Raw genomic sequence first — 27,192 nt, 5'->3', positions numbered from 1 at the left:
AGTTCTCATGTTGAAAATGATCGACCTTCATGGTACTAGGGGTGAGGAGCGATGTTATCAAGAGGGTATTGGATATGATGAGGAAACCCGACGATTTGAGCTTATGCTTACCGGTAGATTTCTTCACAAAAATAGATGAACACCGCCTCAATAGTTTTTTTCAACCCGGAGTACACCGCACAAAGTGTGTTACTTCCACTCCTCACAACCTTGATGTAGTACACTAGGTGGAAAATATACCGGTGAACCGAATTTAAATAATTCCGTCCCGAAGCCTACCTAGCCTGAAATCTAGCCCCTCTCGACAGCTCAGTTCGTTAGAGCGTCTCCGTTCCGATTCTCCCACTGGTGGTGGGGTGGGTTCGAGTCGCTTCAAGCGCTCGTTATTGACCCTGACCGGGACAGCCCGCCACCCGTGGCAGCGGCCGCGCCAGCGGTCGGGTGACGTCAGAGGGCATTGTTGACCGATCCGAGCATTGCGGCACGTTAAGGACTCACCATAAATGTGTTGTTAACCTGAATTTTGCTATCGGATGGTACGGTCATGGATCACGCAACAAGCGCTTCTTAGCGTCGACGCCCACCCCAGAGATGTATGCAGTTCAAAAGTTTCGGATGCAGCTTTTTCGGGGCTATCAGGGCTAATTATCACTCAATGAAACCAGGGCTGCCTGCATCATAAGGCGTTAAAATTTGGCACGCACCATGGCTACGAAGAAAGCAGCACTTACATCCCAAATACGCAGAAAAGTGCATATATCTTCTGATCCCCAGTTGTGTGGACACGTGATATGAAAATATCCCTTCTTTTCCGCGAAAAAAGACGCCCGGAACCCCGAGTGAGGCCTCTCGACTGTGGCGTAAGTTCTCGGTTTGACAAACGAGCGAGCGGTATCGGGTCAGTGATGATGTGGCCGGTAATCAACTGTCGGAGGGTTCTCTGGAATTTAAGGGAGGCATGTGCCCCTGTGCTCCCCCCCCCCCCCCCGCCTCCGCTACTGAGTGTGGACCACTCCCTTTAAGATACTTGATTTTTGTGTTCAAAATTTGACGGCTTCTGGTAACGCTATGCTTGAAAACACGTGTACTATGTAGCTCAATTGTGGCGGTTTTGTGTTGCATTCGACACTATATATCGCACGCATGTGAAGTCCAAGCGGTGGGTGGCCGCATGCTTCACAGGGCAGCGACAGGGTCAAGCAGGCTACATAAGCTCCGATGTCTGCCATGTTTTCCTGAAATCTGTCGGACAGCAGCGGCAGGCTAACGGATGGACAGTGCTGTCCAGCAACAGCATGAACAATCACAACTGCACACAAGATTCGGCAGGAGATAGTGTTGTTTGAACCATAGCATATATCCGAATTTTTTGCATTTTTCTGTGCTCTGCTGCCTCATAAGGCTGCTTAATGCCGTATTTTCAACACACCCAAAGCATAACTGACCATAGTTTCAAAAGTAGCTACTAAAAAGTTGTCTGAATAAGGTGCCTTTCTAATGAGGCCAAAAGGTAAGTATTGGTTGAGGACACTGATGCGTCGGCTGTGGCTTTGGCTAGGCTGAGGCTTCTTTTGGTCTAGCACAAAATAATGCCCTATACGACAAGTCAGCACTTGACACTCTTGGTAAGACTGGGACCGGCGGATACCATGCAGTTTGAACTAGAAGTATTCATTGGGTCACATCCGTTCTGCAAAGTCACGTCCATGCAGAAGGGTACGACAGTACTTAATGATTTTTCTCCAAATGTTCGCTCATGCCCTTTTCACTCGGCAACTAGCACCCCTAAATCGAAAGTGCTCGTTACAAGCTATGCAAGAGTTTGCATAAAAACAAGAATAAGTTTAGCATAAGCATTAACCTTTACGACGTGTAAGGTGCCTTTAAAATTGCACAGGGTTGTCTCAATATGAGTGATAAATTGCGCAGTTCAAGTGACACAAAATGTGTAAGTATTTTTACCAATTTTTTGTAAGCACACAAATTTCACGTTTATGCGTTGTTTCCATGTCCGTTTTTCGACGTATGTAAACAGTACATGGCTGGATCAATCAGTGACATTTAGCGAAATCCTGTTTATGTGTAAGCGTGCTCGAGCGCATCACTTATGACGATTGACGGATCTTACGTAGACAGTGAAGAGGTTTGAAAGTTGGTACATCTCTGCCGTTTCCGTGCCGTATAGTATAGTATTTATGAGATCGTGATCAAAAATATGTTTTGGCGTACCGTGCGAGTTTCCGTCAAGTTGCGTCAAACGTCATGTGTCGAGCCCCAGCTGCAAATGCTAGGCAGAAAGCCTATCTTGCGCATGAAAATGTTGAACCGCCATGTTTTTGACTTCGTGGTTCCAAAGGTCGTTGTAGTTTAGACGGCACTAGTTACGACAAAGCAGGGATGAAACCGGGCTCGAACGACATTTGCGGTTCTCATGCAGTCAGCACAGGGACATTTCGTTTCACGCAATGATTATTCAGCATTGCATCCATATCGAAACGTGACTTTTCGTGACAGAACCGTCGCCTCTCTGGTGATTCGTGGGAGGACCTCAGCAAGGAGCTGCGCCACTCGCTGAATCGGTTCAGTTCCCCGTCGTTCCTGCACTCTCTGCCGAATTCGACGAGCCCCAACCATGTCGACCAAGAGGACTCGATCACCATCCCGGCCCCGCAGCAGAGGGCTCCTGTGTCGACTCCGCCGCGCAATTTCTCGGAAGTGATCATCACCACGACCCACTGCCACGACATCTGTGTGGGCCCGGATGAAACTCAGCTTCCCAATCCACCAACAGAGGCGCCGGACGGCACCGAGTACGAGCAGGACCGACCAGCGCTGGTCTACGACGGCTGGGACCAGACGATCCCGAATCGAATCGAGGTTAAGTATATCCCCATGTCACTGCAGTGGTTTCAGGGACGCTTCCACGACCGGACCGAAATGGTCGGCAGCTTCAAGAAGGACTGCCGCTCGTGGCTGTGGAAGAACAAGCCGGCGCAACTCTACGCCTTCACCGGTGACGTGGTGGACACACCGCTCATCACCGAGCTGGCGCCGCAGGAGCACGCGCTCTCGCCCATCTGCGAGGGCGAACGGGAACCCGGACAGTACTATAATGATCTGGAAATTCCGAGCGAATGACGGACCCACGGGACGCAGGTGGACTACATATCCTTCGCATTCGTGAAGTGCCAACAGTGTTCTTTCGCTCGGCTCGCAAGATAATGAGCTGATGAGCGAGTGTTTCTTTTGTATATATCGGAGATTGGCTGAATTTGTCCGAGTTTCGTGTCGAGAAGGTTGAGTCTTTTGCATCGATTTCGTATTATCTATAGGCGATCCCTTATTCGCGTTTGAAGTCGCTAGACTTGGGCACTTGTGGCTTGATAATGTGAGACACGGTGTGATGTGTTTTCCGATTTCTAATCGCATTCAAGAGACTTCTCTCGACAGCCTCGGACACCAGTACGCCTAACACCTTCCGTAACTATGTGTCGTCACGCTGGTGCCTATGAGAATAAATATGGTGGCATTAACTGATCGCTAAAAGATTTCCTCTTCCCGACAGCTCATTTGGTTAGAGCGCCTCTCTTCCGATCCACCCGCCCGTGGCGAGGCAGCTTCGAGTCACTTTAGGCATTGCTATCGTCTCTTGCCAGGTATGGCCTGCGACCGGTGGCAGCGGTTGCGCTAAAGGTCAGGTGACGTTAGAGTGCAGGGCATCGCGGAATTTTAACTTCTTGCCTCTAAATTCCGCCACCGACCTGCAATAGCACGATCAAATGGCAGAGGTCAGAGCTCACACAGCAAGCACTGCTTAGCGTGAGGGATGATCCTAGCAGTCTATTCATTCAAAAGGCTCGCATGAACCCTTTAAAAAAGTTTATGACTTTTGTAAGCAGATGGGGAAGAATGTCCAAGTGTGCGAATGAAAAAGAATAGCTTTTATCTAGTTTTGCTGCAACAGCCGTCGTCAGTCACGGTAACGATGTGGAAGAGCAAGTAAATAAAGCTGATCGGGAGCAGAACTGACATTTTTTCCGCGTGCACCTTCCCTTACGTGCAAGTGCATGCCCGCTTTATGCTTATAAGCAGTGACCGTGATATTCCGGAAAAGAGAACTGTTGGACTAAAACAATGAACAGTGCTTTGCCCCATTGATTCAAAGCAGCGAAAGAGGAAAATTGCAGCCCTCTGCCGTATTCATCTCTTCTGCTGTTATTTGGGAGGAAATGCCCGTATTTGGTGATTGAACGTTGAATATTACCCATCACATAGAGCTCTAATCATATGCTCATCACGCAAACTGAAGCTCACCATTTAAATAACGATAGACTTCAAGCACCCTAAGAATGTGCGGGTGCATGTATTCTTGCATGGAGTCATCGAATATCGACAGATCTTACCAAAGTGACGCTTTTGGCGGAGAGCTATCGCAATGCGGTGCTATTCTGAGCATAAGGGCAAACTGTATTGATGTTTAAAGTACACGTCATTACACAGTTAACTGAAAGACACACATCGGTCATGTTTGCCTGTGCCGAAGTCAGCACATCATCGCACATGGTGCACCCTACACCGCCGCACACGGCACACTTGACACATTCATCCTCTGATGAGATCCGTCTTTGTCATTTTTTCCGTAAGTCACGCCATAACAGCGAAGTAGAGCACTCCATCAAATATCCACACAGTTCCCGTGGGTGTGACCGAACAGCCTGCGGGCAACCGGCCGAGCAGCGCATCCGCCAGGAGAATTTGTTATGAGGTCAGCACGCCAGATAATTTAGCTGTGAGTGGCTTAGAAAGCAGCAGCTGCAGCTTGTTCGCATCAGTCTTGCTGGCCGAGATCACCGTCAGTGACTTTGATGATCTAGTTACGGACAGTATCGTCTCGCTTCACACCGAGTGCGCCTTGCCGTCACCACGTCAAGCGATTGTCCGGATCCACTCTGGTGACCCATGGGACCCGATCATTCACCCGGTGTTCCAGTCAGTGATGGTCGGAGTTCAGTCTGACTCAGCTGATGTGACAGGTGACTGGCAGAGGTCTTCCTGACGCTGGTGACCTGGTCAATGTCCGGCGGAGTGCGTGCTGATCCTGATGACTCGGTCGGAGACCGGCGTTTGTTGACGGACAGGCGATGAACCCTGCCGGTCAGTGACCGGCGGGATCCATCCTGACCCTGGTGACCCGATCGGTGACCGGCGGGGTTCATCTTGACCATGGTAACCCGATCAGTGACCGGCGGGGTTCATCCTGACCCCAGTAACGCGGCCTGCTAGCAGCATGAGTGCGTACAGCACGCAGCTGGGCGGGGACAGCTTGAGGGCCCTCATGCAGGCTAGCAGAATCAGCCGAGGCAGCTTTCCTAGCGATGGCGGAGCGTCGCCTCGGCGGGGCATGACGTCACCAGTCAGATGACGTCACCAGTCAGATGACGTCACCAGTCAGCTGACGTCACCAGTCAGACGGAGACGGCGCCAGCGGTCCCCTCAGCGGCGCGATCCTCCGTCAACAGTCCTCTTTTTCTTTGCGCAACCCAGACTTGTCGATGAAAGAGTCACGTGTACCGAGCCTGATCAACCGTGGCGAACGTACAAGCGTGATTAGAACGCCAGTTGGACTGAAGTACGCAGCTCTTGTCAGGTGGGAGCCGCTCCCACTTGCCGCCTGGCCCCAGTTGGGTGAAGTCAGGAGCGGCGTCAGCTACAGGAGGAAGCCGCAGCAGGAGACGAAGACACAGAAGAATCCCATCAGGTATTTCAGCATCGTGACTGCCTGCGTGGGTGACCGCGACTCGTAACTGTGGCCTAGAAGAGGGGACTCTTGGACGCACTGGCTTCTCCTACAGCTTCTGATGCCTTACTTGCATCTCTGGCAGCCCACATATAGCTCACAGAGCCCACTCACAGTCTGGACTGTTCACAGGGGTTCACTGATGGCCAAAAGCCTGGCGTAATATGACAGGCCCCTGGCGCGGTATGACAGCCGTCAGGCGCGGAATGATAGCCGTCAGACTATAGTAGCTCTTCACGGACGAGTCAAACAGATGACTCCGCGCGGTGCCGGCTCTGAAAGCCCACGTTCCGGCTCTGGCACTTCCCAGTCCGGCTCTGGCCGGCCAGTCCGACGGACGAGTCCCGCCAACGGTGTGTCGGAGACGTTCAGCGACAGCCCGCCCAGCTTCGAAGACGCACCCGGACAGCGCACCGAACAGCGCCTACCGACGGCCGCGTCGCGTCTGCCTCCCTTCTCGCCGCCGACTGCGGGCCCTGGGACGGCCCTGGAGAGCGGTCTAGCCCACCGCCACTCTCGGCGGGGGGCGCCTGGACGGCTGCCCAGACCGGCACAGTGCCGGGGTGCACCACTTCTGGCTGCCGGCGCTGCGGGGGCGACCTCCCGCTGGGGCGGGCCCGGCTGCCGCCGGCGGAAGACGTATTCGGGGAGGTCTCCAACCGCGCACGGAGCGGAGAATGGGGTTTTCTGGTGGCGTGCTGCGAAACGCCCAGGTGCTTCTCATTTTGAGCCCCAACCCGGTCGCTGCGCACTCGCATGGCTGCCGTGGCGAGGCGTGGAGTGGCGATGAAGTCGGTCTATTCACGTCACATCAATATCTGATCATGCGTACCAGGAGCAGGCGCAGGATTCATGGAGGAGGGGGGGGGGGGGGGCGTGCACTGGGCGCAAACAACGTTAAACAGAATCGTTAGCGAGCCATTTCACTAATCGGGCTATGTAAAATCGCGTAGGTACAGTTTTGCGACCGAAGATCTACAATATAACATTCGCCTAATTCCGACACATGGGGTTGATAGGCCCCGGTTGCTTAGTTGTGTCACCTTGTGTTTACTGGTTCGATTCGGCAGTGCGGCAATACGCAGAAGCTGGCGATTTGTACCGCTAGAGGTGAACATCTCTAGTTGTGTTTGACCTTATTCCTTCACCTAACGATATATGTAAGCCGACCGTATCTGACTACTGAACTTAGATATATTCTTGACTAAACTGGGCAACAAGGGAATGACGTCTTGGGTGCTCTTTTACGACAGATAACGGTGGTGCTTAGCATCTCTTTCTTGAAAGCACTGGCTTACATATCATCTGTCTGTTGTCTACTGTGAATTAGACTATTAACGTTGTTGTTAACAGGTAGCCCACAAATGTGACTTTATGATTCGTCGCGTGTCGATCTAACATATTCCAGTACGACTTGGTTCGCTATTTAAGTGGTTTCGGTACTATCTGGTTCACGCACGTGCCGAGGATCTGGCACGCGTATGTCACCTCCAGCATCAGCTGATGTCCACGTTACGCCACACTTTGGGTGTACAAATTGCACCAGGGGCGAGGTTTTGGCGTTGCACTAGCGTCTAGGCTAATCCGAATCAGCTGGTCCGAGTAAAAGGGCTCTTGCAACACTGTCCACTTCTTTGGAGGTACCTCCCGAACTGGGAGGCAGGCCACAACCAAATAGTCGCCAGCAGAGTTAAAACTCTACACATGATCTGAAAGTAACACGCCATTACTATGACGAGCCACTGAAATATAGCCTCGTGTTCCATCCCACTAAAAATTGAAATTTTCTCGTCGCGAGAAAACCATGTGCAGATTTAGGGGTCCCACGACGCATTCTTGGCAATGCATCAGTCTTACGCCAAGGGTGTTCAAGGTGTGAACCGTATGTTACTAACGAAATCAACGCTCGCGACCTTTACAAGGCTCTTCCAGGGAAAGGGACACAATACCCTATGGGCGGCCTAAGCGTCATACCTCGCAACAGTTCTCATATGAACGTCTTCAGCTTTCTCGCGCACCGCGTCATGGTCGACCGCAAAGGCCTGCAAAACGCATCATCCTATTCGTCGTTAAATTATGCGCGATCGTCCTGGCGGTCTAACCGTGCCCTTAACCTGCACGAGGATGTTCGACGTCGCGGCCGCCCCGCAGTGTTCCGCCACGCGCATCGTGCCCAGCTGCGCACTGAAGTCTCGGCACCAGTGACGCCAGCGCCCCGGACACAGCTGATGGTAACACAACTTACAGCAAGCCAGGTCGATGAGTAAGATCGACCTGGTTCTTGCGCGGCAGCCTCTTGTACTTGGCCATCCTTTCGTCGTGAAACCAACGCATGGCTGGTCTTGTCGGATTGCGAGATGTTACGCACCTTCATTGGTTCGACCACCGGGCTTCGATGAACTGGTGCAAAGACACAAGTATCGAAAATGTATTATCGTTAAAAATACCCATTGGTAACATATAAATTACAACTCGTATCGTATCACAGCAACGGAATGATATATACAGAATGTACAGATACCGCGCGCATGCACACCGCCGGGCGCGCGCTTGGGCACTTGGAGCCGAGTTTGCCACGCAGGACACGCTATCGATTTACGCCGCCACTCTCTCTATCTCGACAAGCCATCTCTTGACTTGCTATCACTTGGCACCGTCGCCCCCGCCATCGTTCAGCCCAGCCACACATACACACACACACACACACACACACACATCAACACCGGCCGTGTCTGACAGGACCGGATCTCTTGACGACTACTCGAGACACAGCTCACACGAGGCAAGGTCAGGTGCGTCCAGCAGCCAGCCCGGCGTACACACCGCACTGGTGGACTGCGGACACGCGTCCTGCAGCGGCCAGAGGCACGCCTGAGCCAAGGCTGAGCGGTCTTTGTTCCCTGCTGTGGTCCGCGGTCATTTATCCGCCCGGCGTGCTCGCCGGAGGCGGGGATGGAGGCCGAGCCTCTCCAGTGGCCACCCACGGCTGGAGCGGCCCCAGAAGAGCTCCGCAGGACTGCACCTCGCTCAGTCCACCGTCCACCGTCCACCGACTCGCCCCCTCCCCCTTCGCAGGCACGCAAAGCAACGGGCGAAGCAACAAGCAAGGAACACTCCTCTTCCTGGCCCGGGGTTTTGACACCCCATCGTGAAAAAACAACAAACACGCAGTTGGACCTCCTTCTTCCCTGACAATAGCCAGGAAGCTACGCTTGCGAGGGGCAAGATCGACACACGCCGCGACCGAACTCGACCCAGCTCGGCCCGGCTCGCACCAATGCCGCTTTTGAAGCTGTGCACCAGCGCCGACCCTGCGCCGGCGGCGCCCTTACCGCTGCCCGTGTCTGCTGCGCCAGCGCCACCTCTCCCTAAGGCTGACTTCGCACCCCGGACCATGTACACAACTGTCACCAGGTATAATGTCACTCCCCTGTCAAACAGCCCAGTGGCCGCGCTTGTGACCGTGTGTGACGTCACCGAAACCAGTCGGCGCTGTCCCTGCTGAGTGGCCGACAGCAACCGCCATCTATGTGCCGCCCAGGACGACCGGCAGGCAGCGTAAGCTCCGCTGGCGGCCAGCGCATCCCAAGCATCCCGTTATCGGTGTCGGTCTGTCCCCCCGGTGCGAGGCCGAGGCCGACTCACGGCCTCGGCGGTGGTCCCGGCTCCATGTCACAGCCTTGGCGTCGGTTCGAGCCTTGGTCTACGTTCCGGAGTTCGACTTTATCTGGTTAAGGTTCCGGTCTTGTTCCCGCCGGGGGTATCAGAACCGGTTTTCTTCTCTGTGTCAGTATGGTTTGGTCTGGTCTGGTCTGGTCTGGACCGGACTGGGCTGGTCTAGTCTAGTACATTCTAGTTTCGTCTGGTCCAGTCTAGTATAGTCTAGTCTAGTCTAGTCTGGTCTGGTCTGGTCTGGTCTGGTCTGGTCTGGTCTGGTCTGTCTGCTCTGCCACCACCGGTCTGCAGCAGCCACGAAAAACTGGTACACTATTGCGAATGAAAAATCGTTAAACAAAATATTCAGGGAGAGACCTTTGTGCCGGCGTCAGGCCACAGTAAGCGGTACCGGTGACTGATCGCCTCTGATGATAGTCCGAGCGTAAAAGTAGTCTGTCATGCTAAATGCAAAGATGTTGAGCATCTTCTCATTTGTCACGCACGCGCCGGCCCCTGCCAGTACTGTTGGGATCAGCCTCAGTGTCAGCCAGTGTCAGTCAGCGTCAGTTCAGATCACTCCCAGTCCCCGCCGCATCAGCTGAGCTGGTGCGCCTCGCCAAATCAAGTGAAGAGGAAGAAATAGGCTTCCTGCAACACGCCCACATCTCGGGCATCTGTGGTCTCACTTTGGTGCCGCGCAGTCACCGATCCGCCGGTGTGGTGTAACCACCAACCTTCGCCGCAGTCGGACAAGAACGAGCGGATTCCATATTGCACGTTTTCGGGATAGCCAAGGCATATAAGCCGCCCCACCGCGGGGCGCCCGTCCCACCAAGCCCTGGCGTACCCCCAGCGTCCTGCCGGAGGACTTCAGCCGGTCACCTCCGCCGGCTCCGGCTCCCCCGGCCAGAACCGCGGCTCATCGGAGCCGCTGCGTCTCATCAGAGCCGCCGCGTCTCAGACTGCCTGCTCGCCGGCAGACTCACTAACCGGCGACTCCGCCTCGTCAGCATACTCTGGTTCACCGCCGCCCCGAGTCACCCACGGGCTCCGGCTCACCGCCGCCCCGAGTCACCCACGACCGGCGCCCCGAGTCACCCACGGACCCTGGCTCACCGCCGCCCCGAGTCACCCACGGACTCTGGCTCACTACCGCCCCGAGTCACCCACGGACTCTGGCTCACCGCCGCCCCGAGTCACCGATGGACTCTGGCTCACCACCGCATCGAGTCACCCACGGACTCTGGCTCACCACCGCCCCGAGTCACCCACGGACTCTGGCTCACCAACGCCCCGAGTCACCCACGGACTCCGGCTCACCACCGCCCCGAGTGACCCACGGACTCTGGCTCACCACCGCCCCGAGTGACACACGGACTCCGGCTCACCGCCGCCCCGAGTCACCCACGGACCCTGGCTCACCGCCGCCCCGAGTCACCCACGGACTCCAGCTCACCGCCGCTCCGAGTCACCCACGGACTCTGGCTCACCGCCGCCCCGAGTCACCGAGGGACTCTGGCTCACCGCCGCCCCGAGTCACCCACGGACTCCAGCTCACCGCCGCCCCGAGCCACCCACGGACCCTGGCTCACCGCCGCCCCGAGTCACCCACGGACTCCAGCTCACCGCCGCCCCGAGTCACCCACGGACTCTGGCTCACCGCCGCCCCGAGTCACCGAGGGACTCTGGCTCACCGCCGCCCCGAGTCACCCACGGACTCCAGCTCACCGCCGCCCCGAGTCACCCACGGACTCTGGCTCACCGCCGCCCCGAGTCACCCACGGACTCTGGCTCACCGCCGCCCCGAGTCACCCACGGACTCTGGCTCATCACCGCTCCAAGTCACCCACGGACTCTGGCTCACCGCCGCCCCGAATCACCCAGAGACTCTGGCTCACCGCCGCCCCGAGTCACCCACGGACTCTGGCTCATCACCGCTGCAAGTCACCCAGGGACCTGGCTCACCGCCACCGCCGTCACCCGCGGCCTCCGGCTCGCCACCGCGCCGACGCCGCATCAGACCGACTGGCCGCCGCCGCGGCCGGCACGCAGGCTCTCATTGACCAGCCGGTAGTAGCGCAGGTCGCTGACGAAGCGGTGCAGGTCAGCGCTGAACGTGGGCAGGTCGGTGCGGCGCGGCAGCAGGGCGGCCAGCGTACGCCGCTGCGGCGCGTCCAGGCCCGGCGTGTCCAGCAGCACGCCCGGCACGAACCGGTCGAAGAAGTCGGCGAAGTCGACGGCGGCCAGCTCGTGCAGGCAGCCGGCGATCTCGTCGCGCAGCAGGTCGTGCGAGCGCTGCAGCAGCGTCTGCAGCAGCACCGTCATGAAGCGTGCCAGCAGCAGGCGGCGGAACACCGGCTGCCGGACAGAGACGGCCAGGGTTAGGGGCAGGTGCTGGCAGCGACGGCACAGTGGCGACACGGACACCTGGGGCCGTTAATGGAAGATGTACGCACGCCAAACACGGTGATTACTTCGGTTCAGTTAGAGAAAAATAATATGTGTCACTGCGTCTCTGACCCCCGGCGATGGTAACTCACGGCAACATGGCAATACTCCCGACATTTCCCGGTTTTTGCTGACTTTAGTCGCTTTATTCCTGCAAGTTACTGCTAAGCCAGACACCGGTGTAAAACAAAGCTCTGTCCAGCACAGAAAAAAATACAAACCACTGACTTTTTGACCCGTTTCCTCACTAGAAAAAAATGCTTAGAGCTCCCAGGAAATTACTAATATTACCGTATTAAAAGGCCGTGATTTATCTACTGGGGCGTGTGATCCCACGTCGGCAAATCAGCCGAGACAAGCTTGCCCCCCTCCCCCTTCCTCTCCCCCTCCACCGCACTCGGGCCCGACCTTGTGGTAGAGCTTCCACTTGCAGTTGAGCATCTGCAGTGTGGCCAAGTTCAGGCGGAACACGTTGATGTCGGCCTGCAGGAACGACTGGCCCATGGCCTCGAGGATGGCCACGAACTGCTTCTCGTTCGTCACCTCGTCCTCCTCGGCCACGGAGCTGAGCGTCTTCAGCACCGAGCTCCTGCGCAGGTCAACGCGCACGGTTGACACAAGTTCGGCGGCGGCAGCCCGCGAACGAGCATGACAGCACCCAAGAGTGGAGCTTCCCGTTCATGTGTATTTCCGAGGCATTTATAGTCCAGCACAGCATGGTCGAAATAGCATGTCTTTGCTAGATCGAGCATGCATACGGATGCTCACCATAGATGCGTGAGAGCTCGGCCGCAGTCAGGTGTAGTTCTTCGCGATCTGGATTCGCGCGAGGGATCTGACCTTCGTCCATTTCCAATACGATACACCGGCGACCAGCTGACCGGCTGTTCAAGGACACACTTCGGTTTACGGAACCCACCGGGGTCCACAAACGGCCGACGCCGCCGAACGACACCCCGAACCCGGCCAGCAGCGGCGCGGCGCTCCCACCTGAAGAAGTAGCGCCAGTTGTGCTCCAGCACGGCGGCCAGCAGGTCGAAGAAGGGCACCTTCAGCTCGGGCGAGGCACGCTCGGCCAGCAGCGGCTGGAGCCGCTCTAGCGCCAGCTCCAGCACCGGCGCCAGCAGCCGCCGAAAGGCAGCGCTCGGCTCGCTGACGATCAGCCGCAGCAGCAGCAGGAACTTCTCCAACGCCGCGCAGCCGGCAGAGCCTGGCGGGGGCGCGGGGGCAGGGTCAGGCCGGTAGCGGGAGCGGAGTCAGGCCGGCAGCTGGGGCGGGGTCAAGGCAGCAGTGGGGGCGAGGTCAGGGTGGCAGCGGGGCGGGGTCAGGGCAGCAATGGAAGGCGGGGTCAGGCCGGCAGCGGGGGCGGAATCAGGGCGGCAGCGGTGGTGGCGTCAGGCCGGCAGCGGGTGAGGGGTCAGGCCGGCAGCGGGTGCGGGGTCAGGCCGGCAGCGGGGGCGGGGTCAAGCCGGCAGCGGGGGCGGGGTCAAGCCGGCAGCGGTGCCGGGGTCAAGCCGGCAGCGGGGGCGGGGTCAAGCCGGCAGCGGTGCCGGGGTCAAGCCGGCAGCGGGGGCGGAATCAGGGCGGCAGCGGGGGCGGAATCAGGGCGGCAGCGGTGGCGGGGTCAGGCCGGCAGCGGTGGCGGGGTCAGGCCGGCAGCGGGTGCGGGGTCAGGCCGGCAGCGGGTGCGGGGTCAGGCCGGCAGCGGGCGCGGGGTCAGACCGGCAGCGGGGGCAGGGTCAGGCCGGCAGCGGGGGCGGGGTCAGGGCTCCAGCGGGACGTGGGGGCGGCTGGGGACACAACACGCCGGTGGAGAGCGATGGCGTCTGATGAGGCCAGCTCGTAGACATACCGCGGCACGGAGCGCGGCGCCAGGCCTAGGTGACCTCAGTTCCTCGCACATGCTAACGTGCCTCGTCTTGGACCGCATCGCTCGTCCAGACAGTGATCTGGTTACGACGGGCCATCGGAACAGCCCGGCCGCAGCTTACGCTCGCGCTGCTGCCTTCACGCGAGCCAGGCACCAGAGCTCATCGGTCCTCATCGCCGGCAAATATGACTCGACCACACGTCAGCGCGCCCTGCCACAGGCTTAAGACTCTCAGCCGCCACCTACCCTCTTCCAGCATGTTCCTGGCCAGCGCGTCCCTGCTGAAGACGTCGATGAACATCTGGACACACTGCTCGGCGAACTGGCCGCCCATCTGCGCCCGCAGCGCCTCGAACGCCGCCAGGAAGAAGGACAGCACGTCCTGGCACACGTCTGCAGAACGGTAGCGCAGGGTCAGGCCACGCTTCTGTCGGACGCGGCGGCCGGGCAGACCGTCTCTTACGCCACATGTCGGCACGATGCGACCGTTACGACGGACGTACATACGACCGTTACGACGGACGTACATGCGACGGCTTGTGACGCATTGCACAGACGGATTTAGGACGTATTTGTATAGCAAGTAACACGTGCTTTAGACAGTCTCACGAGCTGTTTCGCTGGTGAGTGTTACACGACCGCGCGGGCCGTTGGCGTAACAAGGCGTCATGCCGAGCATCAAGGCGTCTTGGCGGTGGAGGCGGGCGAGGCGACATTATATGTGGCAGCCAGGCACGTTCCACATCGATGCCAATGGGTTTGATGAGTCTTGAAGACAATGCATTTTGCGAGAACGTACCAATACACGGTTGACGCTAAGGCCTCTGCGTGTTTAAATAACCATTGTAATCAGCAGCGCTCCATGATGGGTTGTGCGCCGCGTGCACCGCGCAGCTTAGACAGCGGTCCGCTAATGAACCGTTCGAGACCTAAGTGGCAAATACAATGTCTGGTTGTGAATCTGGTTAGCCTTGGTAATGTCTGGTTATGAATCTGGTTAGCCTTGGCAAATTTATTCCACGAGACCACTGTGTTTGTAATGACTCTTTGCAATCGCGAGCGACAGAAAGGCGAAAAACGCAAAACTGATTGATAGCCATTGGACACATAGAGCGCTTACTGGACTGCGAAGTTCTCTTGGCCCAAGCTCTCAGAATTTCTGTCACAGCGTCTTACATTTTAGATCGGTTAAGGAGGTGGTACTGACGGATTGCCGGCCTTTTACTGGCGCACCTTTGAGTCGGAACGCTTTCAGATCGGTTAACGATCTGTAGCAGGCTGCCGACCTTTTTTAAATCAAGCGAAAAACCGGCGGGCCCACTGTTTGCAAGGAATAGCGCGTGTTAATACGCAAACAACGAATCATGCTTTTGATAGTGCGAATTTCCCTTTCCTCTTTACTTAATGCATTATTAGTCTGGTGTCGTTGCGGAGTAACGTGTCAAGATCTGAATCCGGCTTTCTCCAGGGCTCCTGGGTTATTTCGTAATTTGTACACTTGACCCTTGTCATGTGATCAGAATTGGAACTGATATCGTGTTACTGAAATATTACAGCGGAAACCCACCCGATTCAATGGCGCCCCTGCAAATACTTAACAGTTAATGCTGCACAGCATTACATTAAGCTTCTTGTTAATGAAAACTACACGAGCATGCACTCGGTGGTTGCATGGTTTTTAACTTCGAGAAAACGTGACAAACGGGCCGGGCCACTCAAGTCGAAAATCCTCTCACGTTTCCAGTAAGAGCCTGCGGCCTCCGTTCACATAAATAAAAAGTTTCGCAACGCGCGGGATCCGAGCCCAGGCGTCTCCGGGCAGCCGGCCGCGTCGCCTGCCGCGCTCCTGCGGCGCCGCCGTCTCACCGGGCTGCGCGGCGAACACGGTGAAGACCCAGAGCGAGTCCCGGATGGTGTCCTGCAGGCAGTCGTGGCACAGCTGCTTGGTTTTAGTCACCTCGCTGCGCACGTTGGTCACGATCTCCGACAGCGTCGAGAGGGTCTGGCTGATCACGGGCTTGGCTGGCGGCGGAGGGGCGGCCGTCACCCGCCTGATAACGACGCACAGACGCCACAAGGCCGGCGGCCGATACCTGTAACGTCTGACCTTTGCTGACATCGGCACACAGCTCATCTCAGATCTTCGCGAGGACTGAAAGGGCTTGAGCCTCAGTCTCATTAATCAGCTCGACCCTAGGTTGCATGCCGTGGACTGGTTCAGTGTCGGATAGGAGACCAAGCGCCCTGGTTATGACCTAATCCGTCAGTATTACGACCTCACACAGCCGGCCAGGTCGTCCGTCCCGAAGACGCCTGCGGAACATTTGTGCAATGTGCAGCATTCGATGCTACAATCAAGATATATGCGCCGAAACAAGCTGAACAACTACAGGAAAACCGACCGACCCAGTCCTGACCTCTCTCATGCCGTCCCGACCTCCCTGATTCCATCCTGACCACCCTGATCTTATCCCGACCTCACTGATCCCGGTCTGATCCCCTGCTCTCGATGACTTGGGCCTGACCCTCCTGACCCAGACCTGACCTTCCTGACCCAGGTCTGACCTCCCTGACACAGGTCTGATCTCCCTGACCCAGGCTTAGCCTCTCTGACCCAGGCCTGACCTCGCTGACCAGGCACTGACCTCGCTGACCCAGTCCCGACCCCTGACCCCGTGACCCGGCGCTGACCTCGGTCGCGCAGTTCCCTGCTGTCGGCGAGGCCGGGCGTCAGCCGCAGCCGGCGAAAGTCGGCCGTCAGCGAGTCGAGGAAGACGGCCAGGTGGCGACGCCGCTCCTCCCACAGCTGGTCCCCGGCCCGCTGCCAGGGCAGCAGCAGCAGGCTCGACAGCGCCCGGTACAGCAGCAGGCGGTCCTGCCGGCCCAGCGCGCCAACAGGTGGCGGTGATCACCGCTCGGGTGCAAGGCGCAGGGTGTCACTGCTGACGTCATCAGTGTCGGTCGGCACCGCTCGCGGAGATGGGGGACGGTGGGAGCATCGAACCCAGACCTTCCAGTCATGAGACCAATGGTCCCTTATCCACTATCACACCACTTATAGCCTATTACACTATCCGGCTGGAAATGTCCACCCATCCCCACCCATCCACGCTGAGGGCGGTGCATTCCCCACCTGTCTCAGTGGACATTGCTGGCTTCCCGAATCAGTCTCAGTGTATCCGGTCGTCCTCTCAACCATTCCATCAAAAATGACTTCTTCCAAAACGCATCCGGTTTCCGCATGTACAACCACCCTCGTCTGTGCCAGTACACCGCTGCCCTCCTTTCGTTCCGTTTCGTTACACGCAGCCGCCTGCCGACACACTCATTTTTAAGAGCAAACCTCCCACTTCAGCCCCTCCAGACCTGCCCGCTCCGCCCCAACCATGCAGCTCACAGGGCCCCATTCCAGCACAAAGCGGGGACGCCGCGTGCGCGCGTCGCCGCTCGCCGCACCTGCTTGCCCAGCGTCAGCTGCCCGGCGCGACCATACAGCTGCTGGATCTGCGGGCAGTCGACCAGCGCGCCCGAGCGCACCGTGCTGGTGATGGTGACGAGCGTGGCGACGGCGGCGCGCACCAGCCGCGGCGGCGCGCGGCTCTGCACCGCCCCGCACACCGCCACCGTCATCTCGGCCACCAGGTCGTCCACCTGGCGGACGGGCGGCGGCGGTGAGGGCGGGGCCGGCGTCACCGGGGGGCGACCGGCTGGGCTCACCGGCGCCGTCACTGCGTGGTCATGTGGCGCTCGTGGGGAGCGCGGACTGTGGGCGAAGCGTGAGGCACTCTTTGCGTAGCGTGAGGCACACGTGAGGAGAGATCAACGCGAGATAGAAGGCCGTTGTCTATGTCACGGACGTCTGAACGGGCACCGCGGGCCAGTGCACAGCGGGGATGCGATAAGGCGGCATGGAAGCCAATCTGGACTCTTAACACGGTGTCTAATGGTATCGCGCAGATTCTGGTGATGACATCGAACAGATTCTGGTGGTTACATCGCAAAAATTTTAGTGATGACATCGCAAAGATTTCGGTGATAACATCGCAAATATTCTGGTGATGAAACCGCAAAAATTATGGTGATGACATGGCAAAGATTCTGGTGATGACATCGCAAAGATTCTAGTGATGACATCGCAAAGATTCCGGTGGCTACGTCGCAAACACTCCGGTGATGACACCGCAAAGATTCTAGTGACGACATCGCAAAGACACTGGTAATGACGTAAAGATCCTGGTGATCACATTGCAAATGTTTTGGTGATGACATCGCAAGGACTCTGGTGATTACATCGTAAAGATTCTCGTGATGACATCGCAAAAATTCTGGTGATGACATCGCAAAGATTCTGGTGATGATATCGCAAAGATTCTAGTGACGGAGGGCAGCGGTGGCCGATGACCTGCCCCGGCCACCGGCCGTGACCCGCTCTGGCCATCGCCGTGACCGCTGGCGGTACCTGAACGCTGGTGGAGAGGTGGCCGGCGAGCGCGGCCGTCATCCAGTGGCACCAGGGCCGCAGCGTGGCCAGGCTCTGGGCGTGCACCTCCACCAGGGTGGGCCGCAGCGCGCCCGGCGGCAGCTCGGCCTCGTGCAGCCGCTGAGCGGAGCCGAACGCGGCGGCGCTCACCAGCCTGGCGGCGGGAGACGGCCGGGAGAGGTCAGCCGCGCCCGGCGACCGGAGGCCGCTCACACAGCGCCGCAGCAGGGGCGCGGGCGGCCACGGAGCTAGCACGGGGGGATGGCACCCGGTCAGTCGAGCCCGGGGACCGGATGCCGCTCGCACGACGCCGCGGCAGGGGCGCAGGCGGCCACGGAGCTAGCACGGGGGGATGGTACCCGGTAGAGGGAAGAGCGCCAAACTGGAGACTGAAGGGTCGTGAGCTCGACACATACACGAACTACCGGTGGAGCTTCATACAGCTGCGATCCGATCGCAGTGTGTCCTCTGACTGCCTCCGCCACCCCGTCTCCGGCGGCACCGCAGAGCCCCAGCACCACTCCCTCGTACACCAGCGGGCCCCGACGCAACGCACTCGTGCACCAGCGGGCCCCGGCACCACTCACACGTACACCAACGGGTCACGGCACCACTCACTCGTGCACCAGCGGGCACTGACACCACTCACACCTGCACCAGCGGGCCCTGGCACCACTCACTCGTGCACCAGTGACCCCAGCACCACTCACACCTGCACCAGCGGGCCCCGGCACCACTCACTCGTGCACCAGCGGGCCCCAGCGCCACTCACACGTGCACCAGCGGGTCCCGGCGCCATGTATTCGTGCACCAGCGGGCCCTGGCACCACTCACTCGTGCACCAGCGGACCCCAGCACCACTCACACCTGCACCAGCGGGCCCCGGCACCACTCACTCGTGCACCAGCGGGCCGGCGTCCGGGCCGCACTCGGTCAGCAGCGGCGCCAGCCGACCCAGCATGTAGAGGTGCGTGGCCAGGTCGCGCAGCGCCGCCTGCAGGCGTGACGGATCGGCGTCGGGCGCCAGCCGCAGCCGGCGGCCGGCCGCCGTCGGCTCGCACAGGGACGGCAGCGACACATACGGCTCGAGCGTCTCGTGCCAGCCGGTCAGCTGCGGCACAGGGCGGCGCACGTCACGGCCGGGGTCAGCTGACGGGAGGGACCGTAACGGGGTCAGGGGCCGGGAGGGGCTCCGTCAAGCCGCCCATGTAGCTGGGGGTGGCGGACGGCGTAACCAACGGACAGCAGCGTCACCAGCGGATAGCATTGGCACCAACAAACTATTCATGCAGGCGTATGTCAAGTACAGAACTTGATATGCGATACGAACCCGAGGGTACGTTCGATATATGGTGAGCTGTCACATAGTAAATCGGAGAGCGCCAGGGACGGTGCCGGCGGGCCAAAGTACGCTTTCACTAGGACAGTGCATTACCTCAGGCCCCACCGCGACACAAATTCCCCCGCCGTAAGTGGAGTGCCCAGGTCTCTCAGCCACATCCGGAGCGCACGGCGCTGGGCCCACGCCTCGCCTTACGCCCGCCGTGCGCGTTCGCGGGGCGGCCCCCGCCGCCGCGCCGCCCGCCTCTCACCAGCAGAGCGCGCACGTCCAGCGGGTAGAGCGTGGCCACGCGCTCCAGCAGGTCGGCCGTGCGCCGCAGCAGCTCGCTCCACTCGGTCTGGCCGTCCGGGTCCTCGCGCTCGTCGTCCAGCCGCTCCAGCTCGGCGCCGTGCCGCCGCAGCTGCGTCCGCTGCAGCGCCTGGCCCGCCAGCGACAGCACCGCCTCGTGGTACCTGCCGCCGCAGGGGCACCGGCTCGATCCCGGGCGGCGGTCGGCGTTCGCCGACGAAGACAGCGGGATGGGGGTGGTCGTGATGCGGGGAGGTGGGCGGTTATGGGCATCTGTACGTGAACCGAGCGCTGCCACAACGTGGGGCCTGTCGCGTTGTTACATGGCCCAATGGTCGCGAACAAAAGAAGCTCGACAACGTATACTGGAAAATCGGGAGGAAAGCTTTGTACATAGCCACTCAGAACATCCGCCTAGGTGCCAATCAAGACAAATCGTTCAACCTCCATGGAACGAAATACGAAAAAAATGTTCAAAGGAATAAAGTCGTCACTTTTGTTCTTTCACTTCCATTTACTGTATGTGCCATTACACCCGAATCGACGCATCTGAACGCAATCCCAGCACGGCTCATCCATTTATCGAGTTAAGAGCAGTCGCCTGGCGCCTACCAGTGCTGCCGCCTGGCGGCCGGCGGCCAACTCACTTGGCGGCGACAGCCTCGCGGTTCTCAGTCTTGAGGCTGCACTTGGTGGCCAGATGGTCGAGGAACACGGCCCAGATGTCCAGGCAGCCGTAGTAGGCGTCCAGGTCGGGCTGCAGGAAGGTGTAGCGGAACAGTAGAGCCAGCAGGTCCAGCACCGGGAACTGGGGCCAGGCCTCCAGCCGGCGCAGGTGAAGCGTCACGAACAGACGCAGGAACTCGGTCAGGCCGCTCAGGTAGCTGGGGAGGGCCGACGGCGTCACCAACGGACAGCAGCATCACCAACAAACATTCGAACAGCAACGTCACCGACGACAGCAGCGTTACCAACGGACGGCAGCGCCACTAACGGACAGCAACGTCTCCACCGGATAGCAGTGTCACCAAAAAACGTACGCACAGCAGCGTCACCAACGACAGCAGCGTCACCAACGGACGGCAGCGTCACTAACGGACAGCAACGTCTCCAACGGACAGCAGTGCCACCAACAAACATATGCACAGCAGCGTCACGAACGAGCATACGCACGGCAGCGTCACCAACGACAGCAGCGTCACTAGCAAACAGCAGCGTCACCAACAAATAACAGAAATTTGGGAAGACTAAGGACACCTTACACATACGCAGTGCAAGGTACGATGTAATTGCACACTGAGGGCGGCGATTTAAAAGGTGATGTTGAACTGAAATGAACACTAAAGAGACACAGCGGTTCGGTACACAGGACAGCACAGATAGCTACATCAGCTCGTCCAGCCGGACAACCTTTTGACGGATGGCAGGGGAGATGCGCTTCCCGTGCTGAGAACTTCCTACTCACTCTGGGTCCACTTCTGAGAGCTTACAAGACGTTTTGCTCCCCTCTTCCAGAAGACGTTGCAGTAAATGGAATGTGTGCTTGAACAGCTGCAGCAGGAATGCTTCGAAATCCGGCGGTACACAGTTCTTGCTGCAAAAGTTCGCAAAATTGCTTTAGTTGACGCGGAGTATCCTGCAGTCCACGTCTAGCACATCATTAACCTCGAAACGCATCAACGAGACCAAAGCGTCTCCCAAAACCCTCACCGTGGTTAAAAAAGCTAAATCAAAACATACCGTAACAAAACGCATCGGATCGTACCAGCACCTCCTTTATAAAAACGTCTACGGTGGCACTAGCAAACTGTCGGTGTGCCGTGCTGTTGTAACTTGCGGTTCCCAGGCATCAGCCTGAATTCCCCCGCCTAGAGCAGCACTCCTCCCCGACGTAAACCATCCCCACCCGGAGTACGGGATGTGCAAAGCACCCGCACCAGCCACAGCCACGTCTGCCGTGTCTGGCGGAGCTCCAGGCCCCCAGTCGTACTACGTCATTCCGTGACTGATACTTGGAGCAGTCTTGGGCCGCGAGCAATGCTCAACATAGACTTGCTGGCTATTCTGTTCAGTTCCCCCACCCCACCCCACCCCACCCCACCCCATCCCATCCCATCCCATCCCATCCCATCCCATCCCATCCCATCCCATCCCATCCCATCCCATCCCATCCCATCCCATCCCATCCCATCCCATCCCATCCCATCCCACCCCACCCCACCCCACCCCACACACCACACACCACACACACCACACCACACCACACACCACACACACCACACCACACCACACACCACACACACCACACACCACACCAACCCAACCCAACCCAACCCAACCCAACCCAACCCAACCCCTACCCCCACCTCTACCCCCAACTCCACCCCACCCCCACAGATACTGGCATCGGCTGAAGCCTCGATCAGGGGTGGACATCCAAATGGACTCAGCATTGGCAGCATGGTCAGCCTCAACAGCTCAGTAAATGGCACCTGATGATCTCGTTGATGCAGGCGATGGCGATGACGCCCAGCGGCTCCCGCGAGCCGGCCGCGCCACCGCCCCGGTCCCCATCTGACGCGTCACCCTCCTGGGACAGGACGGCCCAAGTCACCATGCTGGCTTCTGCACGTCACCGAGGCTCAAACGGCGCCAATACCGCCGGCGCACGGCGTACGCACACGTAGGCACCCCTGTCTGGCGCTTCCTTCGCCAACATGCGGGGGTGAAACGGTACACCAAGAAAAAAAAACGGTCCAATCTCGCCCTGGGCAAAATTTCACCGCAATATCTGCTTACCAGTCAGGATACAAAAAATACATGGGCGAGTTGAGCGGATATGACAGCTTCCGATCTTGAAGCAACCTCTGACCTGAGGCGTGACCGCATCCGACCTTGAAGCGACCTCTGACCTGAGGCGTGACATCCCGCACAGAGTGCGGTTCGACTCGTGGTGCGGCCGGACTTCGGGCGTCAGTTGACTCTCAAATAGGGAATCAGTTCTGACAGAGGGCGTAACATCAGCACTGACCCTTGAGAAGCCCACGGAGGCGAAGTGGAAGACAGCAGTGACCAGCTCGGAGGTGATCATCGACGAGAGCGGCACCCACGAGAACAGCTGGCAGAGACATCTGGCGGAAATGGGGAAAACCACACTAGTCAAGCACACTGGCTTCACATTTTGTCACTAACACTTCCACTTGGATGGCAGTTGACTAAGTGCAATCAGCCAGCATTTATCAGCCAAATCAAGATGTTGTACAGTAACTGTAGTGAAGTGTGGTCATTTGCAAAAATGGTTCTCATAAAAATCCAAATTGTCACTAAAATATCCAGAATGTATAATGATGTGAGCTTTTGGCTCAAAGTCAGTATCTTGAGTGTTCTGATCGATTTCTAAAAGAAAACCTTGTGCAAAAAATAAACAAAACTATCAATACACACTTTAAATATATTCAACACAAGAGTTACAGGTGAGAAAAAAGATAAAAACCATTTTCTCTAGATGTTCATTGCAGGAACAGTATACAATGTAGTTTCCTTTTCAATCTACAGAACCACTTATCTTTCGCTATGCTTACTTGAGAGTCAAGGCAACGATATGCGTTGTCTCCCCATCTAGCGGCGCCATTAGACAGAAAGGGTTCTTATCGACGCCGTCAGATGTCAGAATGCAGCTGAGCAGTGTGCTGGGGTTGGCGGCCGGCGCGAACAGATGTTGCGCCGGGCTGCCATCAGGGCGGCGCTGCGATCGCGGTTGCTCGGGCGACGGCGGCGGCGTCGCCGTCACGTTGGACTTATTCGACTCGAGAACGGACCTCAAGATGCCTGAAAACGCCACCACTGCTTGAAGACATCGCCATGAATTACAGAGCATGGTAACTATCACAGTGGCAGAATCACCACCATTTAGTGTTGTTGTTATAGAGATCTGATACAGGGTCACGTGTTCTGCCAGTTGAGATACACTGTCCCCTGCCTGACATGATATTTATCAGTGCTGACATAGTCCTGAAATGTGTCAGTGCTGACATAGTCCTGACATTTATTAGTGCTGACATAGTCCTAACACACATCAGTGCTGACATAGTCCTGACATGCGTCAGTGCTGACAAAGTCCTGACAAGTATCAGTGCTGACATAGTCCTAACAAACGTCAGTGCTGACATAGTCCTGATATGGTCACTGCTGGACAAAAGGACTCTCAACCAAAACCGAACCCCATCCACTGAGCAGCTGTTCCCGCGGAAACACCACAAGTTGCCCGATGCAGCGCGAGTGCGTCAGCCGCGACCACACCGTCTGTGGCATCGTCTACGTCCTCGGCGTTTGCACCATCTCTGCCGGCCTCACTGGTAAGCACGGTGAGCGTGGCGGGCACTTCACGCAGCAGGAGCTGGCGCAGCTCGGCGCGGCGCGCGCAGCTGATGTCCTCGCGCGGCGCCACCAGCTCCTCGGCGGCCGTCAGCAGAAACAGCAGGCCCAGAGGCGCCGCGTCCGGCGACTGCACCAGCTTGAGAGCACAGCCATGGAGTCAGAGGCCAGGTCAGTGGGTCACTAGGTTGGTTCACTGGCTGAGGCCTAAGGGTCACCAGACCAGACCATAAATTGCTATAATCAGGCCTGGAGCAACACATGTTTTGCATTGTGACATCTCTATCTCCTCGGCTTCCATCTTCATACTTCTACCAGCTTTGGCTATCAGCCTCAAAAACAAGCCAGTATGTTCCACTGCTCAACCTTTCAGCTTGCACAATGACTCGTCCGGGTGCCCACAGCTCGTCGCACCTCACCCTGTCTGGCTGAAGCTCCCACAGAAAGTCGTGCATACTACTCAAGCTCCAGTGGATCACAAAACCAGCCTGCAACCTTCCCCTCTTTGGCCACACACGACACTGCCAATACTTTGCCCCAGCACCATGCAAGCCTCTGGCTGCCCAACAGCCTGCACCCATTCCCAGCTCACAGTGATTATGTTGCTGAAGAAGTCAGGGTAGAATTGGGGCCAGCTGAGGCGGGCCACGTCCACTACCAGCTTGACGGCCTTGTTGCGCAGGTACGGCGCCAGCAGGTGGTGTCGCTCCAGACAGAGCCTGTACAGGGAGCCCCGGATCTCCGCACGCTCCTCCGACCTCAGACCGAGCCACTGCTTGTTGATCACACTCTGATGGAGAGAGGCAGGCAGCGACTGAAGGCGGCGGCGGCGGTGCAATAAGACAGCAGATGGCAATGGAACTGATGGGGGAAAGGCAAATTTATAGGACATCTTTCCTGTCACACACCCCATTATTTTTTCAACTCGACCTTAAGCTCCCAAGTGGATAGGTTTTTTAGATCAGAGCTCATGCTGAGCAGTTTCCCTGAATGAGCCCTAACCTCCACCACCCATTTGTGCAATTTCACGTCAATGACCAAATTTGGTGGGAAAAATTTAACCTGCTGCACTGCTTGGCACACCTGCCCAGCCCTCTGACGTCACCTGACCTTTAGCGCGCGGCTGCCACTAGCTGCAGGCCAAACCTGTCAAGAACAACAGCAAGCGCCTGAAGCAGCTCAAAGCCACCCTGCCACAGGTGGTTGGATCAGTAGTTAGAGCCTCCAACCACCTGAGGTTGGTTGTTTTCAACAAACTATTGCAAGAAGCACATAAATTCCCCATCTAAAACAACATGAAATGTGCTTTGAATGAAAGATTTCACTATAGCCTCACAGTGCAGTACTATTTCCACTGTCCTGGCTACCATGTCAGCCATACCTCGAGTGATGTCATGCAGAACATGCTGACATAGGGGTTGGATGTGCCAGCAATGCAGAGCAGACAGTTCTTCCATGCTGCTGGTTGTTGGCTGAACTCCTCCAAGGCTTTTTCTATTTGCTGCTTGCGACTGTTTGTGGTGCCCGCCGCAAAGAACTCATTCATCAGATGCTCCAGGGCTTGTAATGAACTGACATCCATTGTCAGCAGGCTGCAATGACATTATTTTCAGTCAAGAACAGAAGAGAACAAATAAGACGCTATCCGCAACATTTAGATCACATTGGCCGCAATTTACCATTACACATGGGACTACCACAGATAGAAAAAATGTGGCAATCAGGTTTGCTTAGCATTACATCATTATTCATTATTTTCACATTATTGTTTGCATCACTACATCATTTAAAGAAAACAGGAATGATCACAAAACTTATAAACACTACACAACACAGTAAAAACAAATCAGATTAATTTGAATGAAGACTGTTGCCTACTCCATAATGAGCTATAAAGACCCTAGCCCTCAGAAAACATGCAGTAATATTGCACCCACCAAGCTGGAGCCCCTTTAATAGATCTATCAAAACATATTCAAAGTCATGGCTTATTGGGTCAGAAGCTTCAACAACTCAACATGTGCCATGGTCATGTGTTGTACATGGTATGCTACAAGACCAATAAACACAAACACTTTGTGTAGTGGGATCAGATTAGACCCTACATGCTACCTGCTCCACAGCTTTCATGATTTGGTCTAACCAATCTGAATCCATGGGTTCCTGCAATAAAAGCCTACATTGAGCCACGCTCACAGGAATTGACACTTTTGTGGCCAAAGTTTAATGTGGCACAATGCCTTGCACACTAAATCCTGCTTTTTTATGTCACCAGACCATTAATGAGGTTGCTTCTACCAGCCAGAAGCCATCTCAGCTGGGGGCAAATAAGTGATCGAAGCAACTCGAATCTGCCATGCCACGGGTGGGTTATTCCAAATGCATATGCTCTAACCAACTGAGCTACCTGGAAGGAAACTTTAAGGATTTAGCTGTTCACCTATTTAATCAGAAAATGTTATTGCTCAAATGCTGAGGTAGGCATTGCCTGAAAACAGAATAAGCCTGAAAACAAATAAGCATCAGGGCCTCCGTGGCAAAACTGCTTACTCAATTTGATACACGTGCATGCATAACATGTCTTAATAATGGTTAGTGAAATTGACCCATATTTGTCACTTCCACGACTAACCTACCAAGGCAGGTACATCGGAAAATGGGAAAAGCACATTGACAGCTTACCCACAATCACGAGCTTCAAGAAGTATACGTAGATCTGAACACGTCCGAACAAGCCCAGATGACTATGCATCCATAGGGGATTCGGTGCCAGTGGGTATCAAGCCCACTGTCAACGAGCAATGCCTATGCAACAAGCAAATACAGACACCCCTTCAGCGCATACGAACCGTAGCCCCCGCGGGACCCCCACCAGATCCCGCCCTCTCCTCCACAGTCTGCCGTCCTCAATGCGAGCCCAAAAGCCCTCATGTAAT

General features: G+C 56.9%; 1 protein-coding gene across 1 annotated transcript; it reads right to left on the bottom strand.

Annotated features, from left to right (window-relative positions):
- Positions 1-8,585: 8,585 nt before the first annotated feature.
- On the bottom strand, positions 8,586-27,089 carry LOC119097740 (exportin-6-like). The gene is made up of 20 exons (XM_037220709.1): positions 26,939-27,089; positions 25,638-25,848; positions 24,849-25,046; positions 24,334-24,395; positions 22,914-23,013; positions 22,375-22,472; positions 21,348-21,476; positions 20,530-20,766; positions 19,845-20,046; positions 19,314-19,363; positions 18,232-18,406; positions 17,229-17,423; positions 16,464-16,647; positions 15,639-15,794; positions 14,019-14,165; positions 13,108-13,112; positions 12,893-12,957; positions 12,311-12,491; positions 11,614-11,761; positions 8,586-8,647 (listed from the first exon to the last, which is right to left on the bottom strand). The coding sequence occupies exons 2-20, from the start codon at positions 25,836-25,838 to the stop codon at positions 8,586-8,588; spliced, it is 2,595 nt and encodes an 864-aa protein (XP_037076604.1). The 5' UTR covers positions 25,839-25,848; positions 26,939-27,089.
- Positions 27,090-27,192: the final 103 nt, after the last annotated feature.

This window comes from Pollicipes pollicipes, unplaced genomic scaffold (genome assembly GCF_011947565.3).
Source record: "Pollicipes pollicipes isolate AB1234 unplaced genomic scaffold, Ppol_2.1 Scaffold_4323;HRSCAF=5089_pilon_pilon_pilon, whole genome shotgun sequence".
Taxonomy (NCBI): Eukaryota; Metazoa; Arthropoda; class Thecostraca; order Pollicipedomorpha; family Pollicipedidae; genus Pollicipes; species Pollicipes pollicipes.
This window is presented reverse-complemented; position numbering and strand designations above follow the sequence as displayed.